The sequence below is a fragment of the Helicoverpa armigera genome, chromosome 24, assembly GCF_030705265.1.
Source record: "Helicoverpa armigera isolate CAAS_96S chromosome 24, ASM3070526v1, whole genome shotgun sequence".
Lineage (NCBI taxonomy): Eukaryota > Metazoa > Arthropoda > Insecta > Lepidoptera > Noctuidae > Helicoverpa > Helicoverpa armigera.
Window position 1 is genome coordinate 2701045 of NC_087143.1, and position 18532 is coordinate 2719576.

Genomic DNA, 18532 nt, shown 5'->3' on the forward strand with positions numbered 1-18532 from the left:
GGATATAATGGTATTGCCTAAACATAGGTAAGCTAACCCAAAAATTGTGAAAGCTTTTCATATACCTAGGTAATGCTTGATCATGATATTTATTCCTGTTCACGCACCTAGCTGCGTCTCATTCCTAATAGCAGCGCAGTAGACAATATCTATTATTCCTTAAAATCCAGCTACCTAAAGTCAGAATCTCCAAGATACAAATTATAATCTCAAAATCAAAATATGTATTAGGTGTTCTAATTAAAAATAAGCACAGTTTAACAGCCTTTTTCAGGCATTGAATTATCAGGGCTTATAATATCCTTACCACAATTAGAATTTAGATACTTAGCTAGAACCATAAAACCACGCCTAAACCACCAAAGAACCACTCAAAGAACCAAAGACCACCAATTCCCTTTACGTACTCAATCAATCACTCAGCTACATTCCTGGCCAGCACTGAGCACATAATATGCTAATATCGTTACACTTTTCCCGGGAAGACCGGCTGCTCAGTCTTGTATGGTAAATAATGGTAATAGAATATCGGTTAAAATGCTAATCATGCGTAAGAGTTACTGCTGGACATGTGGCGTGGAGGAGATAGTGAATGGAGTGCGCAGATTGAAAATTCGGTTTGGTGTGGTGGTTGTACCCACTGGTAAAAATATTGCACTATGTAAAAATAAAATAAATCTAATAGAACCAAATTAAAGCCGCAGCAAGCAGAGCATCACACGAATAATAAACTGCTACCTATTAGATATTTTTTTGTCGTCGTTAACTTACCTGCCTGAGTCTTTTTACAAATTATCTCAAAACGCTTTCTAAATAATAGAGCCATCCAGGACTTTTCTAAATACATTACTGCGCTTTGTTTGAGGCTCAACGTCGACTATCACGATGTAAAGTTACTTTTTTGTCAATAAACATTATTACATTTTATTTTTTTACATCGTGATCAATAATTTGCCCATCTATCCTTCATATACCTCAGCGTATTCTTCTTTCGTGACGATGACATGTCTTATAGTGAGACTACACTTTGTCAGCGTATTGTAACAAACTCTTGAACTAAAACTGTCAGTGTCTTGAGACATGTGCAATCTTCATCTGCTCTATCCTCCATGGTCCATCATCGCCTACGAAGCTGTCAGTGGTAACAGGTTACCTCTTCCGCGATGATAAGCTCGACAGCCAGTTTGTATTCAATTCCCACATTAAATGGAAATTAATGGCGTTTTCTTTTAGATACAGTCAAAATATAATGAAATGTTTGTCGTATGTTACGTTATTTTTGTATTAAATTAGGTGTTTGGATATATTTAAACGGTATTCTATCAAATGGGTGTCGAGTTTTCCTCCGTGATTGAGTGAGCGTTTTGTATAAGTAGGGTCCAATATTCAGTAAGTAGGTACTTAAGGACTTTTCATCAATAGACTTTAATCAATATCAAGTGCAAAATTATTTGTTAAAATAGAATGGTCTTGACTAAGATCAAAGAGATATTGAATAACATATTTTCGAGTAGGTAGGTACCTATCCTCAGTTTATTTTCGCTGAAATTTCCAGGTCCGACATAGTTTTAATAGTAGGTATAGCTTGGTTCCAGCCAGACCCCTGATTGAATCTAACTGAAATCCTTGAATTTTCCCGCCCAATTCAGCAAGAATTGCCCTGTTCAGCAGTTTCATAAATGAGTTCTTAAGAACCAGTATCCAAAGCCGATCTTTTTTAAAGTCATAAGATGAGGTTTATCTACGGGAGCCCAGACATAATAAGAATTTGTCTTAGAAACTGTTTCTCTCCCCAAAAAATAATCCCTTCGGTTTCCTAAAAACCTAATAGTTGAATTATTTAGATAATTAAATAACTACGTATTGGAACCATTGTTTTGTGGGTAGATGTATAATTTGTGTGTTAGACCGGGTGATCCTAATTGCAGTCGGTCTGCGCCCCTATCGGCTCGGCTTAGCGCGCCTTAGGCGAGGTTCCAATGGGGATATTCTAATTGTGGTTGTGGTATTAGACCCTATGTGATTTTTGAAGATTTTTGAAGTTCAGGTATCAGACTATTTTACCGTTTTTTTTAATGCTTAAAATAAATTGTTAATCAATCATGCTGATGGTTCTTGTTTATTTTTCTTTTTTATTCTGACAAATAATTTTAATTTAGTTGTGGGTTCGCTTTTTAATAGAAATCACTTTACAACCTTTCATGAAAAGTGCTTTTCGAAGGTATTTTTCTTAATAACATAATTTTCCATATTCATTTTTTAAAGAAATTTTTATTGAAATCTATTCTTATCTAAAACATGTACTTATGTACAACATGATAACAGGTAATTACTTCAATATAATGTTTAAGTAGGTATACAGCATACAACTAGGTAATAAATAGCCTTCGATATAAGTCAAAGTTATGATTAAGTGCGCTTTAAGTTGCATATATTATGTACCTACCTACTTTACTACTGTGACGTAATATCAGCGCTATTTATATCTTAAGCTGCAATGTTTTACGTGTTATTGTTAATGCAATGCAATTTACGTTCAATATACGTAGCATAGGCAGTGGAAATACTTAGATAAAATAATTAATTGAACAGCTATGAAAATTACAATAGGGGTACCCGTAATTGGTATGTTTTGTGCAGTTGACAGCTGTAAATTTTCAAGGGCATTTTTTGTACGGACTGACAGATTTGTCAACTGCACCAAAAATGGTTTGACCGGTTTGACCATACATGCTTTATCGAAACATACTTAACATATTCGTCAAACGCAAAAGGAAACTGTGATTTTACGAACCAAAACGCTCAATTCTCATATCAGTATCGAACGCGTCGTCATCAACCGCAAACCGATTTAGTTGGCCCGCCGCATCGGATTAAAAACCTATTATAAAGTATTTTTTGTGAACAATTCTGATCGATTGTAAATTCGAGCAAATTGCGTAATTATAGGCTCGGAATGACGAACGGTCGGGGTTGCATAAAATCAAAATAACTTACACCGATTATGTGATAGCGTTTTTGCTCGAATTTTTCGGAAATACCTACTGATTTTCGTGTTTTTTGGTGCTTCGTGTTGTTGGTAGAAAGCCTTCTTAACGTAAGAAGAAAATTGGACTGCTATCGGGTCTTAGTTTACATTGTTTTCGATGTTTTACAAAGAAGTGCTCTAGAACCCATAACTAATTAATTATTAATCTTCACAGATTCATCCCAATTCTGACGTTTTACAAGAACTGTTTTCGGCAAGCTTTTCAACAAATAATTAGATATTAAATTAAACTAGATTTTGTCTCGGGAATCCATATAAATAACATAAATGTTTAAATCCAGTTGACTTTTGTTCTCTACGAATATCTCAAACTGAAATATCTAACTTTACCGAAACGTCTATTCTCTTCATAGACCTGCGAAATATTTCTAGAACTTCTAGTAAAATACGTGTCCATTAGAATTGAAGTTATTCAACAGCTATCAATTACTTGAATGATAGGGAGTCTATCTATTCATGTAGCTACTTATGTATATTAACTAGGTATTCATACAACCCTATCCTAAATTGATTGGTACTTAGACTAATGAGGTACTTACGTGTATAGGCTTCAGCCATTTTCTATAGAATTTGCGAACTAAGTACCTGCCCTACCTAGAGATAGATACCTATAGCTATGTATAGGTACCTTGCCTAAATTAAACAGAACAAACAATGATCAAAATTAACATCTTAATATTTGATTGGACATTTTATAGAATCGACCAGTGTTCTTTTGGCAGTGTAAAGTTTTTGCAAATCGTCAAGAAGTATGATTTATTACTGACCAAATCCCTAGTGTACCTATAAAAGGTACTTTAAATCCACCTAAACGTTAACTTCTTCCACATATGGATATTTTTTTAAAGAATCTATTGGTCAAACACTGGTACTCAGCTGCATCCGAATAGACTGGAAGCCGACCCCGACATAGTTGGGAAAAGGCTAGGCTACTTGAGACTACCTAGCTACGCAAGGATGGATGACAACAGGCCCGAAACAGGATCTCAAGAATAAGCACATTCCAATCACAAAACCGCTACTCCACTGTAAAACGCTAATACCATAGACTTGTCCTACTAATCATAAGGTCATGGCAACCCTAGTACTTAACACGACAGGGTAAACACACGCCGAGGTTACAAGCTTTGTATATATTTACTAGAAGTAAAATATAGCTCGGAGCGACCGGCCCTAGCTGTCATTCAATGAGGCTACGCTATTATTAAGATTGTACACTGCAGAATAAACAGTTGGCCGACTGTTGACGCCATGGTACAAAAAAAAAAAACTTTTTTGGTTCTAATCAAGTTGGTTTGATTACAAAAGAGCCACCGCGGCCCTGGTATGTAAAGGACTTCAGAAGGAACATGATGGGTTTTAGTTAGTAAAGTCATAAAATCCCGGCTAAATACCTGATCTTTGCAGCATACTGATTTATGAGCGCAAACATACCATCGGCCGACTAAAAGTTTGCAGTTTGCTCTTACTATTTTGTTCTACGCGTTTATAATCAATACAGCAACATTGTAAGCGAAATGAATCTGTAATTATTGGCGAACCTAGTCCGTGATAGTTAAAAAACCTGTATTGTTTGCCTCCCAGGCAAACTGTGGTTTGCAGTCCTACATTTCTGAAGTGAGCCCTGTAGCTATGTTGGGCTAATAGCTAGCTAATAGAAAAGATAATAACTATGTTTTGATCTATTCTTCTCAGTAAGACAGCTCAGCGAATGAATACTTTTAAGACCAGAGTTTCTAGCGTTGCCCGGGAGACTTGTTAGCTCCAAGTATGAAATTGGAACTCAGCTGCATCCAGTTAGAGAGAGAAGGTCCTAAAATTATTGGATAAAGGCTAGGATGAGGTCTAGAGATTCGTCGCTTGATGTCCAGTCACCGTTAGCGCTCTATATAGGTAAAGAAACTAAACTAGAAAGTAAGTAGGTACTTCTTACTTCTACTCCATTACTTTCATAATGAGCAACAATAATCAAACTTATTTATGTTTTGAAGGACTTTAGCTTCCATGAAACCCTTGAAAAGTCCCACTTACAAGTTACCTACATTAAGCTTTCTGTAGATGCGAACCCACATTGGTGTATGTAGACGCTAGGCCACCTCTACTAAGCTATAAGCCTACCAACCATTCTGTTACAAAATATAAACTTTATAATAAAGAATGTATTGTGTAGCTAAGCACCAGGTGTCCAGGTATCCAAGCTACCAGGTGTGTCGCTTTGTGCCGGGTTCAACGACCGCTATCACAAGACAAATGCTTGATTACGCTGTCACATGCCGCTTACGGGATTTAGTGTATATTGTTATGTCATAGTGTCTATACCTATCTAGTTTTAAGAATGTGGCGACTTCGTAAATATGTAGGTAAACATTTTGTCATGATTCGATAGATTTCTATACTACCTAATCCATCCTCCATCCTCCGATCCTTTTTCCAACTAGGTATGTTGGGGTCGGCTTCCAGTCTAACCGGATTCAGCTGAGTACCAGTGCTTTACAAGGAGCGACTGTCTATCTGACCTCCTCAACCCAGTTACTCGGGCAACCCAATATCCCTTGGTTAGATTTCTATACCTATTACCTACTGAAATGTTTTTTTTTGTGCTGCTGATATTTTTTTTTGATCCACCGTATTGAGCCAATCTATCTATATTCCCCAAAAGACACCTAAGTAAGTAAATTTACAGGAAATTCAGTCCTGAGACTATCTTTTCGAATTATATAAAAAATCGCAATCATATGTTCCTAATGTTATTTTTCATGTCCATTGGTAGACACTCCTCTCATATTAAGCTTTTGATGACTTGTCTATTTGATCATCAACTGAGCTTATCAGAAACATTCAGAAAGCTCTTCAATTTTAAATCTAACGACTACCAACATTTTATTTCGTTCCATCAAAAATATAGACGCAAGTGAAAGTGTCCCTTTGACCTGCCGAATGCCACCTTACCCCCACACTACGCCAAGGAAATATCGTCCTTATAGCTAATACATTAAGGTATATGATAAGTGTATGAGATAAAGTTGTATAGATGTGCACCGGTGCAGTATTGAACGGAACTCGCACGCACCTGCTTCCGGTCGCGCGACGCACTTCCCGTTGACAACAGCTGGTTTACTGCCTATACTTGTGTTGTTTAGCGTTATAGTGGTAGAAGTTTAAAAAGTTTAGTTTGATAGTTCATTTTGTAGAAATTGATCTAAGTATTGATTTGATTGATCAATAAATTGGTTACTATGGCGGTTCTACCAGTTTTACGTCAGCTTGTAGTTGTATGTACCTACTTAGTAATTATGTTACTTATTCATTATGATTTTTTTCGAAAAATAAAATAGTTACTTAGCTACCTTCTAGTGTCTTCAAGTCCAATTCTTGGTTCAGACGAACACTGTAAAACTTATTACTACTATTTTATGGGCCAGGTTACAAAGTTTGATTCTAAGCAAGAACTGATTAAACCTGACATTGAAAGTCTCTGTTTAACTTTTATTCGATCCGAGAATCGAAGCCAGACTATTTGCTTAGCTGCCGCCTTTACAAACAACACAGCGCAAAGTTAATAAAGTTTGACTTAACTTAATTCTGTTAAAAGTTAACGAAAATTTAAGACTTCTCAAAGCTTGCAAACTTTCGCACAACAGAAAACAAAAGTACCAAACAAATAAACGACATCTTTAGAATAAATAAACTTGTGTACTGTAACTTATTTTTGTAGCTAGCGACATCTGCTGTCGAATAGGAAAACTAAACTCAGTATCATTTTTTACAATGCTAGTTGAGGTTATAGCTACTCCCCGCTAGATGGCGCTTTTTTCAATTTAACATTTTTAGTTTTTCTAGGCGTAGGAAACTAGTGGTCGTCTGTGGTTTAACAGATGCTTCCTTTGCGGTTTGGCTAGATAACATCTGCACGGAAGATGACTAGATAAACAGTTTGCCTGTTTATTTTTGTTCACGGATGTTACAGATACATTAGGTAATGGTTCTTTAAAAATTTTTGTTCGATATTGAGAGCACTATGTGATGTAGGTAGGCACTTACCAACCTAAGCAAGTACCTAGGTATCTAGTAAGCTTAACTTTATATATGGTACCCCTTTTATTATTTGATTTTTCTACCTTCTATACTGTCACAGGGATCTTCTGTTCTCTTGTTGAAACTGTCGGAGACTCAACAATATTTTGCAGGGGACTGATTTCCTTAGTGTTTTAATAATTTAGTTAGATGGATTAGCACTTTAGGGAAAGGGCAACAAACAAAGATTCACAAAGAAAACAAACAATACCGTTCCGTATATGAAGATATTATATTTTCAAAGAACATGTATTTTTTTTAATTTCAGCATAATTTCGGTCAATACAACTTGTGAAACAATACGACCCACTGTTATTTATATACCATTATATTAAGTAACAAGTAACTAATATAATTTACTTTAATACCGTAATAATTATTGTGACTTGATCATACAATTCAACTACACACTTGAGTCGATACAAAAGGTTAATTCGCTGGAGACTGCGGTCCGTCGAGCAGAGTTCGAGACGGAAGAATGGCCAAACGATACACGACGGAATGTTCAAACAAACAGGCAAGATGGCCGACGCACCGCAGCCCCGCTATACATCCCGCCTACCGTACAATACATTCTACATTCAGCGACCGTGTATAAAAGCCATAGAATTTTGCCAACACTCTATAATTTGTGATTAAATAATATAACATTTTATATAAATTAGTGGGAGATAGAACAAGGAAGGATCAGCCTATACACTAAAGGACATTGGACAGTAACACATACAAACTATTATAATAGGTCATTTGATGCACTTAACACTAAACGAGTTCAAGTTTTAAAGTATAAACCCTTTGTTTTCAAACAAAACAGTCGACCAATGCCCCTTATAGAAGTTTAAAGTTTATTTATCGAGAAGAATATGCGTATTTTCGATGTTTCTCATTTTTGATATCTGGAGCGACAATCCAATTTATGAAAATGGGATTTTTATCATTAAAAAACAATTGCTTAAAACAGCAATAAGCTTAAATGGCTTAAATACTTAACTAGATGTACAAATTATTATTTTATATCTGTAATTATATATAGATAAGTAACAACATGTGGAATTTAAAAATATCTTTCACAAATTGGATTTCGTAGACACCGGTACTATTATTATCACAAATACAATACTGTTTCTTGTATAATGTTTTATTTATAAAAAGCTCAAAAGACGTAAATATAAAATCACTCGTGAACGTGGGTAGTTCGATAGCTGCCATAAAGGAAAATTGACGTCTTTTTATCCCACGGTTTCTCATTTCAACGCTATCAGTCGAAGAGAGCGGACGTCCCTGCTCTTTAAACGAGGCATTCGCTTAACAGAAAATATTAAATATTTTTACTTAGAATGTAAGGCAGTGCTTTTCGACATTGTACAAGCTTCTTGGCTCACGAAAATATCTCGAACACCGATTCCTAAGGGGTTTATGATTTATGAGTAAGAAGCTACGTTTATATTTTTAATGATATGCAGACTGTCAGCATTGAATGTAGTTTTTTCATATAATTTGTGCATGATATGTAAAAATTTATTGAAAACTTGTCTGCTAGCAACTTGTTGCGAAACAATCACTAATTTTATATCAGTGTCTACTAATTTTAAAGTAAAATTCCACTAAACAAATCCCTAAGGCCGAAAGATTTGGGATGATAGAAAGTCCAAAATCCTTTTTTCAAGGTGAAAATATTACAATAACTACAGTTTCTTTTCTATACAACGTGTACGATAGACAAATACATTTTATAATACGTCCTACATTATTTAATTCTTCCTTCTTACAAATCAACGAATATTCGGTCTACAGTAGGCCTTAAAACCAGAATGAGATAAAGTCAGAGTTCCTTCGAGTAATACACATTGTATAAAAACGAATATATAATTTGTTAAAGCATTTAGAACATTGATAGATTTGACTAGTATTAAGTTAAAAATAGACATCGAGTGTTCAACTATAATATCGGTAATTATTGCTCTAATGTAGGTATACATCAACAAGTGCCGTATTATAGACGATAATATAAATAATTTGGTTCCTTCAATCGTATGAGATAAAAATAAAATCTCTAAACATTTAGAGGGTAAAAACTCGATAGAAAAAAAAATAAAACAAAAAGTAACAAATAAAAAAAAACTTAATTTATTTACAGAAAAATTAACATCTTTGGTATAAAATTCGGTTTAGATTCAGAAGTTGTTGCAAGCGGGCGTTTTTTATTGAAGATTTTTTTTTATTTGGCAGAATGCTGTGATAAGCGATGATGAGTTGGTAAGGTAGCGGTGATGGGTGACTAGTGCGGTGATGATGGCTAAGGCCACAAACAGATTTACGTTTTGACTTAGCTGCGTTTGTCGTTAGAGCACTGTTGCGGGGATGTCCTCCTCCTGTATTCATTAGTAACATGTTAACTGGTGTTGTGGTAACAGATATAGAACAAATACTAAACAATTTTATGCTTATCAGAAGATTGTTACCATATCCATATTTATTCTTACGTTTTACTCAGATAACGTGAAATGCCTACCATATACAATGTCCATACTTGACGTAGAAGTTGCAACTATCGATATGCCAGAGGCATATCGCCAAATAGAAGTTGGTCATAATAAAAGATGGTTGAAACAATCTTCTGATTTGCGTAACCTTCCTTTCTTTTGTTTCTATTACTGATCTGATTTGATCGTAATGTATTAAATTTTAAACCATCTTATACATTAACATTACCTACATTTTTTGAATATTTATCTTCCTCGCCTACATAGATGACATACTTACTTCTAAAGATTTTAGGCATGTAATAGCTGCTCTAAGTTTACTTATACTCCTTACTGTTGTTTCTAAGATAACACGCTAGTAATTGCATATCTGTTTCATCTACCTCGCTCCTTCCAATATTAGTTTTATTCAATTTGAGTGCCAATTACACCACTCTTTCTTTACCAATTGCATTTTTCTTGGATTTGACTCTTCCCATGTTACATCGTCGACTTAAATTGTTTAGTCAATTAACCACACACGCAAACACTCTTCATTAATTTTAATAAATTGAGCAAATTTTATTTCATTAAAATTCTCAATTTTAAATTCCAATAAGTTGTTAAGTTTTGGCTTTTTGCGAAATTCGTGAAGTCATTCAAGCATAAGATTTTATAAAAATGATGAACAAAATGGCGTGTGGCCGCCACTTGAGATGGTGGACGCATTTTTATATTAGTCTTTAAGTTACTTAAGCCTTTTGTCGATTATAACTATGAACTTTATAGGAAGCTTCATGAGGAAAACCATGCTGAAATCTAAGCTTTTGTAAATAGTGATCTCAAAGTTTTCAAAAAGTTATAAAATTATTGGAAGAACTATTATTATGTGTTTGATCAAACTGTTCGACTAGTTACAGCTGTCAGTTGAATTGTGGATGACTATGACTGTAATAACTCTGCAGAAATACTATCAAATAACATTTAGACAGATTTGAATGAATTTACACCTCAAACTATACCAAAAAATAAAAGACAGATTGAACCAATCACAGTGAACCACAACAAAACCAAACAGCAGAGCATACTAACCGAAGGCGAGGCGTTACCAAAGTTACCGACACTCCATGCGACCGCCATTCTCTATAGATGGAGACTATACCCAAACAATTACATTGTCGTCGCAGGCTTGTAGCAGCTCGTCCGTCACTGTGATGTCGACCGGCAGGGTGCCGGGGGAGGGCGGCGATGGCTCGCTGTATTGCTCCAGTTTTAGGATTCGCTCGTTCTAGGAACGAAGGGATAATTGAAATTGTGAGAGATGGTGTAGGGGTAAAATATGAAGAAGAATAAGAGAGTACTTAAAAAGTAGAGTATGTATGAGCGGAATTTAGCCGAGAGCAAAGGCAATCACAAAAAATGTAGAGTCATGACTGTGAAGAAGAAGAGTTTAAACTAATCAAGAATGTAGAGAATGACTTAAATATTGTACAGAAGATGGAACATTTGATAAATTGGTTCACACCATAAAGGAAAACTTAATTTAGAATCACTTGAACCATCTTAGTTTAAATCGTTATGCTGAATTGTGCAATGGGAGTATTTTTTTGGGGCTTTCGAGTCCAGAACAGCGTATAAAGTAAAAATCAGGTTTTCATTAAATGTTTAACTTACCTCTGTCTTAAGCCTATTGAGCAGTCTGTCCCGCTCTGCCTTGAGCGTATCGTATCGGTTGGTGTCGCTCTCGTCGAGTACTCCCTTCACTTCCAGCTCGGCTATCTGGGTATCTTTCTCGCTGATTGCACCTTCCAGCACGTCTTGACTAGAAATAATTGTATATTCTTTTAGTATGTTCTATTCTGCTTTAGTCTTTGTATCGAGATGAACAGGTCTAATATTAAACATTTCCCAGCTTCGTCTGTTTATTGGGTCATTATTAAAATTAGAAAATCATACTTTCCAATAATGCTGATTTTCAGCCTTCTTTGAATAAATGACTTTTATGTTCATGTACTATCATACTAAGCAATATAAAGTACTGATACCGTATGGGTAAATAACCATAGTATAAGGCAAATGAAATCTCTGGAAACACCTATCATTACATACTTAAAACATAATAACAAATATACTTACACGAGATGCGATAGTTGTCGCAATATATGGTCCCTGTTAGCTTGGCAGTGTTGCAGTGCGTCTTCCAGCCGCTTCAAGCGCTTCAGCACCGACGAGCAAGTCCCGCAGTTCAGCGCTGAAGCGTTCTGAAGGGAACGAATGCGTTGTTCCATTTTGCCCATCTGCAAGTTCGTTTTTGAGAATAAGTGTATTTATTTTTGGTTCTGCTGGTTTTCATTAGATTTTGATAGGTAATTTCGGCAAATTTTTAAGCTAAATAAAATTGTTCGTTCTGGGGAATACGTATTCTTTCTACTAGTATGGCATTTTCTTTCAGTCACTTAAACGATATTTTTATTGATTGTTATTCAGGGCATGTACGAGTTACGAGATGTAGAAAAGATTAAGATTTATATAAATGTGAAATCTTACCTTTCTTAATGTTTCAATTCTTCTCTGTTCTTCTTCATAGAATACTTTCTCTCTCTCTGCCGCTATCAAAACCGATTCCTTCAAAGCTTCCTCTAGTTCTAATATTCTTTTCTTATCTTTACAGTCACTTGGGCTCGATCCACATTTCTTATTCACAAACTTTTCTAACTCATTGATTCTTTCATCTTTGCTCCTTACGACTGCAAGTAACTGTTCAAATTCTGCTATATTGTTATTTTCCCTCAACGCCTCTTCTAATATCGAAATACATCTTTGCTGTTCTATCAACTTAGAATTCTTTATACCAATCTCCTTCGTCAAATCAAATATCTTTCTCGTCAACTTACTCAAGTCCGGTGGTTCTCTCTTCTTGTCTTTATAGTGCATTTTATCTAAGTCATTATCACTCCTGCTATACTTGCACTTGTCAAGCCTATCCACTACCTTACCACTCTTTTGCAACTCGAAAAAGCTTTTACTTCTTTTAATGTTATTCATATCTGGCCCGTCTGGCATTTTAAGCACTTCTGATAATATAAGCGATGATTCATTGAGCTCGATCTCTAGATCTATGACTTTCATTTTGCTCTCTTCCAACTTAGTAGCGAGTAGGTCTTTCTGCGCCAGCGTGGTCTGTAGGTCTGTCATGGCGGCGAGCTCGCTCTGTCTCGCGCGCGTCAGATCCTACCGTGTGGGGTCCAAACATCAAAATAAATAACAAACAAAACAAAAATCAATAAAAACGAATAAGTTTTACTTCAACAACAAAATTCTCATCAACAATATAAACTCAAAAATAACTCGAGAAAGGTCAACATAGATTTCGTTTTATTTATAGTTAATTGATATTTTGCATAACAAGATTGAAAGCTGGGTAACATCGACTAGTGGACAACTTACTCGATCTATCTAGATACATGTTTACTTAACAGTTTTACAATATTGTTATTTTTTATTACTTAAAAAATAATTCCCGCTGAACACCACGATTATTTATTTGTTTTTAAACATCACTTAAATTATCGCTAAACTAATAATTATCGTTATTGTGTGCAGTTACATGGTACGAGCGAGGAGACCCGTACGGACCGGAGTTCAACAAGAGATCAATATTATTATCTGAACACTTTGTTATAAATATTCAATATAAATATCGATAACATTACTTAATACGAAATTGCGTTTTGTAAAGCTTACGAGTGATATTACCGAAAGACGTGGAATGGATGTCTTGCGACGTTAGAACGACAGTTAAAGAAAAACTTTTAAATAAAAAGAGCAAATAAATGAACGACAGTCTTGGTGCGAAGGACTAACTTAGAAAAAGCTTTTGAGGAAGCCAGCGGGTCCGGCCTGCGTGGAACAGAAAATGTTAGTTGGTTAGTACATGCTTTTCTTATAGTAATATTGCAGCTGTTAAAGTTTTAAATAGCTTAATGCATTTCATCGTATTTTACTTTCATTGCTTTGTGATAAGTGACAGTATTGACACTTTTAAAATTGTTAACTTCTTCTTTATCATTTAAAACTTTAACAGCTACGGGAAACGTGTTATTAATTTATTATCACTTTACATGCTATAAGTTTGATGGTCACAATAAGAGGCTTTAGTCAAGATTCCATATTTTTTATTTTTGAGAACTTTTAAATTCTCACGATCAGACTCATGTGTGCTTTACTTCGAGACTTCAACTCATGATACTTTCAGAATTTCTTCTAATGTAAGTATATTGACTTCGTATAGATTAGAGGATTCTTTAACAACAAAAATAACAAAACATACCTCTTCTCTTTGTGCTTGTGCTTGCTGCTGACTTTTCAGTTTGGCTTGAAGATTTCTAACAGACCTGGAAACAAAAGAAAAACCACTTGCAATCTACTATCGTTTTAAATAGGATTCAAGTTAATTTTTGTACATCGTGGTTGATGTATTATTATTGGTCTGTGAATCTTGGCGTGAGGCGCTGCGCCTCCTCCTTGGTTTGTTGTCTCTGCTGGGCAGTGCTACTGTCTGCTAGTACTCACTGTTGCAGGTCGATGATCTGCTTCTCCTTCTGCGCCTGCTCCTCCTGCGACATCTGCACGAGCTGCAGCAGGCGCTCGGTCTCGGCCGTGAGGCGCTGCGCCTCCTCCTTGGTTTGTTGTCTCTGCTGGGCAGTGCTACTGTCTGCTAGTACTCACTGTTGCAGGTCGATGATCTGCTTCTCCTTCTGCGCCTGCTCCTCCTGCGACATCTGCACGAGCTGCAGCAGGCGCTCGGTCTCGGCCGTGAGGCGCTGCGCCTCCTCCTTGGTTTGGTCGAGTTGCTGCTTCAGTTGGTCTGCGTCCTTCTGCGAGTCTGAGAGTTTGCGGTTCAAGTCTGATACCGCTGCTGTGCTGCCGCCGGCCTGAGGACGAATAGAAGGAAGGATTCAAAACTTGTTGGTTCAAAAGTTGATTTGATAGAAAAAAATACTGGTATTTCTTAAAACACTCTTAATTGAAAGATGGCAAGTAATAAGCATGAACTCTGAAAATGATATAGTCATATCTTACCTTCCTCAAAGATGCTTCCATTTGGTCCATTTGCTCTTTCCTCTTCTTCAACTGTCGATCTAACTCTGCCAGCGCTTTCTCCTTTTCTTCCACGTCTTTCCGTTTATTCTCCACTGTTCTTCTCTGCTCCTCGAACTGTCTCCTCGCGTCGTCCAATTTCTTAAATTCCTCTTGCAGTTGCTTCTTAGCTTGGGCTGTGTCTTCCCCAGCTTTGGCGTTTTGCGCGCCCGCCGCCTGAAGCTTCTTCGTCGCTTCTCGAAGATCGAGCTGTTCCGGAAAATAACCACGTTAAGGAAAACAAGAGTAAGAAGAAAGGCAACTCCAACACTCTTACACAAAGCTTAAGAAGCTAGATATATGAAGATTGCAAAAGTCAATCCAACAAGCGAAACTTTATCTTACAAATAACTCGGCAAAATATATTTCAGTCGCAGCCAAACAATTTTACGATCTCCTTCCAAAATATATTTATTGAGATGAACGAACAATGAAAAGTTTGCAAATATACACAGTACAGTAGCGAACGGCTGAAAAAAGACGAATAAAATTAACAATTTTTATTAACAATGAAGCGTTTATTGCAATTTTCTTGCACCCGACATTTCCACCTTCGAACGGGTAGGGTTGCATTCGGTGCGGTGACTTGGAAAATGTATGGTGCAACAATTTGCTCCGAACACAAATACATTCCATGATAATCCTTTTAAACACTGCGATGATGAAACTAATAAAATAAATACGAACAATGAGGGGTTGGAGGATGCCCAGCGGGCCTGGGTGACATGCTAAACTATACAACGACAATGACGACCGGCGATGATCCAACAAAAATAATGAACATCAAATAAAACAATCTACTCGTTACACCGGTGCAATGATAAGCGGACAACGTACACTCGCTGCGGTTCAATCGAGTTTGTCATCTCTTTTGGTAAAACAACTTTGATTTCATTATACACGTCCATTATGCCCAACTAGCCTTTTTCAGAATTCCTCACAACTTTTAGACTTCTCTCTAAAAACGTATGTCATTTTCAGTACGTGAAACTCATCAGTATCAGTCATCACTACTGAAATTTTTTGTTTATATCCACTCTTTAGCAATAGGTAGAAGCTTCCGTACTTAGAAGCTTCTTGCGATCTATTTTGCTTGACTGCTTGAATTATTATCCTTTTTTTGGATGGATCAAATCCACGAATCCTTAACATTGTGTCACCGACTTCAAAATCTTTAGTTTTTTTATGTTGTATTTTAATTGGTGTACATTATTTACTATCTATCTATCATTTCATCTATGAGGAATAAAATCAAACGCATTCCGTGTTTTTACTATTTTTGTTACATTGATGCTTTCGCTTATTGTAGAAAATACCAAGCTGATTGGGACAAATGGACGTATCAACAAGCACACACAAGACTCGATTGCTACCGTGTGGGCTAGTCGCCGGGCGATCCTCCAACTGACCTGACTCTTCTCCAATTCCTGCACGAGCATCTCGAGCTGCGCCTGGCAGCGCTCGCGCTCCACCGCGTGCGCCCGCGCCTCCGCCTGCGCCGCCGCCAGCGCCTCGCCGCCCCGCGCAGCCCCCGCCGAAGAGGCCAGCGCCGCCGCCAGCTGCTTCTCCACACTCTGCAACCGCTGCTGACACTCCGCCAAAGCCCTCTCCGCAGCAATAGCCTTCGACTTCTCCTGCTCGACAGCAGCCCTCCACTTCTCAATCTCCCCAACTTTCTGCGCTTCCTTCTCAGCCTTTTCCGCTCGCTGTCTAATCGTATCCTTCTCTTTAGTAACCGCTTGCACTTGCTGTTGTAGCTTAGCGATCTCGCGGTCCCGGCTTTCAATAACGCTCTTAGCGCCGCCCGTGTCTTGCGCCATTTTACGCTGTTCTTCTTTCACTCGGCGCACTTCTTCGCGTTGTTTCTGTAATTCGGCCTCGGAAGCGTTTAGTTCCCGTTGGAAGTTTACGAGCATGTCTTGGGACTTTTCTAGTTGAGCGACTAGTTGGTCGCGTTCTATTGTCAGTTGTTTTGTATCGGCTTCTAGTTTGACGATCTGCTTTTCTATAGCGTCTGCTTGTTTGTCTCTCTGTTCTAGTATGGACGCCATCTTCTCTCTGTCGCGTACGGACTGAGCGAGTTCTTGCTGCAGTTTCACTAAAGTCTCTTGCGTGCGGTGGTCCAATGTTCGCTGTTGTTGGTCCACATTGAATCTCATGTTATGTATCTCTTGTAACAGCTGATCGCGCTCCTGTTCAACATGTCTCATCTCCAAGATAGTTCGTTCAAGACGCTCGTGCATTCGACCTAATTCGTTCGTCATCCTTTCGTACTCGACACGAGTCGATTCATTGGTCTCCTGATATTTCGAAAGATGCATCTGGGACTTTTCGAGTTCCTTCGCCAAGCGGCCGGCCTCCATTTCAGTAGAATCTCTAGCTTGTATTGCTTTCTCGAGTTTATCACGAAGACGCTCGATTTCGAGCCTGTCTTCGGTCCTCGCTTTGTCTCCGGCGACCGCTTGGAGTTTCATCCTCTCAATCTGTTGCAGTTCTCCCTTAAGCCGTTCGTTGTCCTTATCCAGTTGTTCTGACCTCAGTTTGAGTTTCTCGCATCGGTCTCTGAATTTCTCGCACTCAATATGAGCGCGTTCTAGGTCTGTTCGCTGCTTTTCTAACGTTGCACTGAGTTTAGTGACTTCGCTCTTGGACAGTTCCAGTTGGATGTTCATCTCGTGTAGCTTGGTCTCTGCTTGCTCCTTCTCGGCTTGCAGACGCTGTATGTCTGCTTGTGCCGCTTCGTAGCGCTCGTGTTGTTTGTCGAGCTCCGCCTGCACTCTGTTCAGTTCGTTAGTCCACTTGTCCTGTTCGAATTGGTATTTACCTCGGACAGCTTCAACGCGTTCGAGCTCCGAACGTAGACGGGATGCTTCTTCCTCAGCCTTCCGCGCTCGTTCCAGGTCTAGTGTGGTCTTCTCTAACCGTGCTCGCAGTCGTTCCACCTCCAATTTAGTCCTCTCGTGTTCTTCTTTAGTGTCGTGGTACTTCCCGTATCGAGCTGCATATCGTTCAGCTTCCTCCCTCGCACCACTCGCGTCTTGCTTCACCTTATCAAGTTCAGCTTGCACTCTCCTCAATTCAGCGGCTACCTTGTCGTGCTTGTCATACATTTTTTCAAGTTCTACTTGCACTCTGGCCATTTCCTCTTGAGTCTTTTCGTTGGAAGCCTGCGCTTTACCGCACTGCGTCATTGCCCTGTCATATTCGAATTGAAGACGTTCGTTATCCGCAACTAATTTCTCTTTTTCGGCCTGATACCTTCTGAGTTCGATTTGGCTCTTCTCGTAACGATCTCGCACCATTTCGATGTCAACACTTAACCTATCCATGTCTTCCTTGGCTTTTTCTTCCTGTTCTTTAGTCCTACCGAGTTGGAGAGACGCCCTATCGTACATTTCTTGTAATCTTGCAAGTTCGTCTTGCGTTTTGCGTTGTTCTTCCCTCGCTTTCGTTGCTATATGCGCATGCTTTTCGAATTCCATTTCAATGCGATCTTTGTCTGCTTCTAGGATATCTATCTTGTTCTGAAGTCGGTAGATTTCGTTTTGTGACCTGGAAACAGAAAATGTATACTCGTTGCGTGTTATTCAGATTTCAGTATAAATATTATGACCAAAGTTATTCCTGACACAAGACGACATAAAAATAAAATATACCTGTCATACTTCTCAAGCATTTTTTCGTATTCTTTGTGCGCAGTCTCCTTTTCTTCGATTGTTTTCTGTGTGGAATAGAGGGCTTTGTCTAGCTTTTCTTTCAATATTTCTAGCTCGGTTACGGCATCGTCTCGTTCCATCTAGAAACGAAA

The 18532-nt window shown here is 37.8% G+C and overlaps 1 protein-coding gene across 1 annotated transcript in view; it reads right to left on the reverse strand.

The window, feature by feature from the left end:
- Positions 1 to 9227: 9227 nt before the first annotated feature.
- The window catches only part of LOC110380641 (myosin-9), a 50984-nt gene continuing 41679 nt past the window's right edge, over positions 9228 to 18532 (reverse strand). The window contains exons 12-21 of the mRNA XM_064041318.1: positions 18381 to 18520; positions 16134 to 18276; positions 14668 to 14934; positions 14314 to 14519; positions 13916 to 13979; positions 12133 to 12816; positions 11722 to 11882; positions 11260 to 11407; positions 10678 to 10873; positions 9228 to 9495 (exon numbers count right to left, since the gene is read on the reverse strand). Of these exons, the coding sequence (XP_063897388.1) occupies positions 10742 to 10873; positions 11260 to 11407; positions 11722 to 11882; positions 12133 to 12816; positions 13916 to 13979; positions 14314 to 14519; positions 14668 to 14934; positions 16134 to 18276; positions 18381 to 18520 (3945 nt within the window). The 3' untranslated portion in view covers positions 9228 to 9495; positions 10678 to 10741. The remainder of the gene's footprint in view (positions 9496 to 10677; positions 10874 to 11259; positions 11408 to 11721; positions 11883 to 12132; positions 12817 to 13915; positions 13980 to 14313; positions 14520 to 14667; positions 14935 to 16133; positions 18277 to 18380; positions 18521 to 18532) is intronic.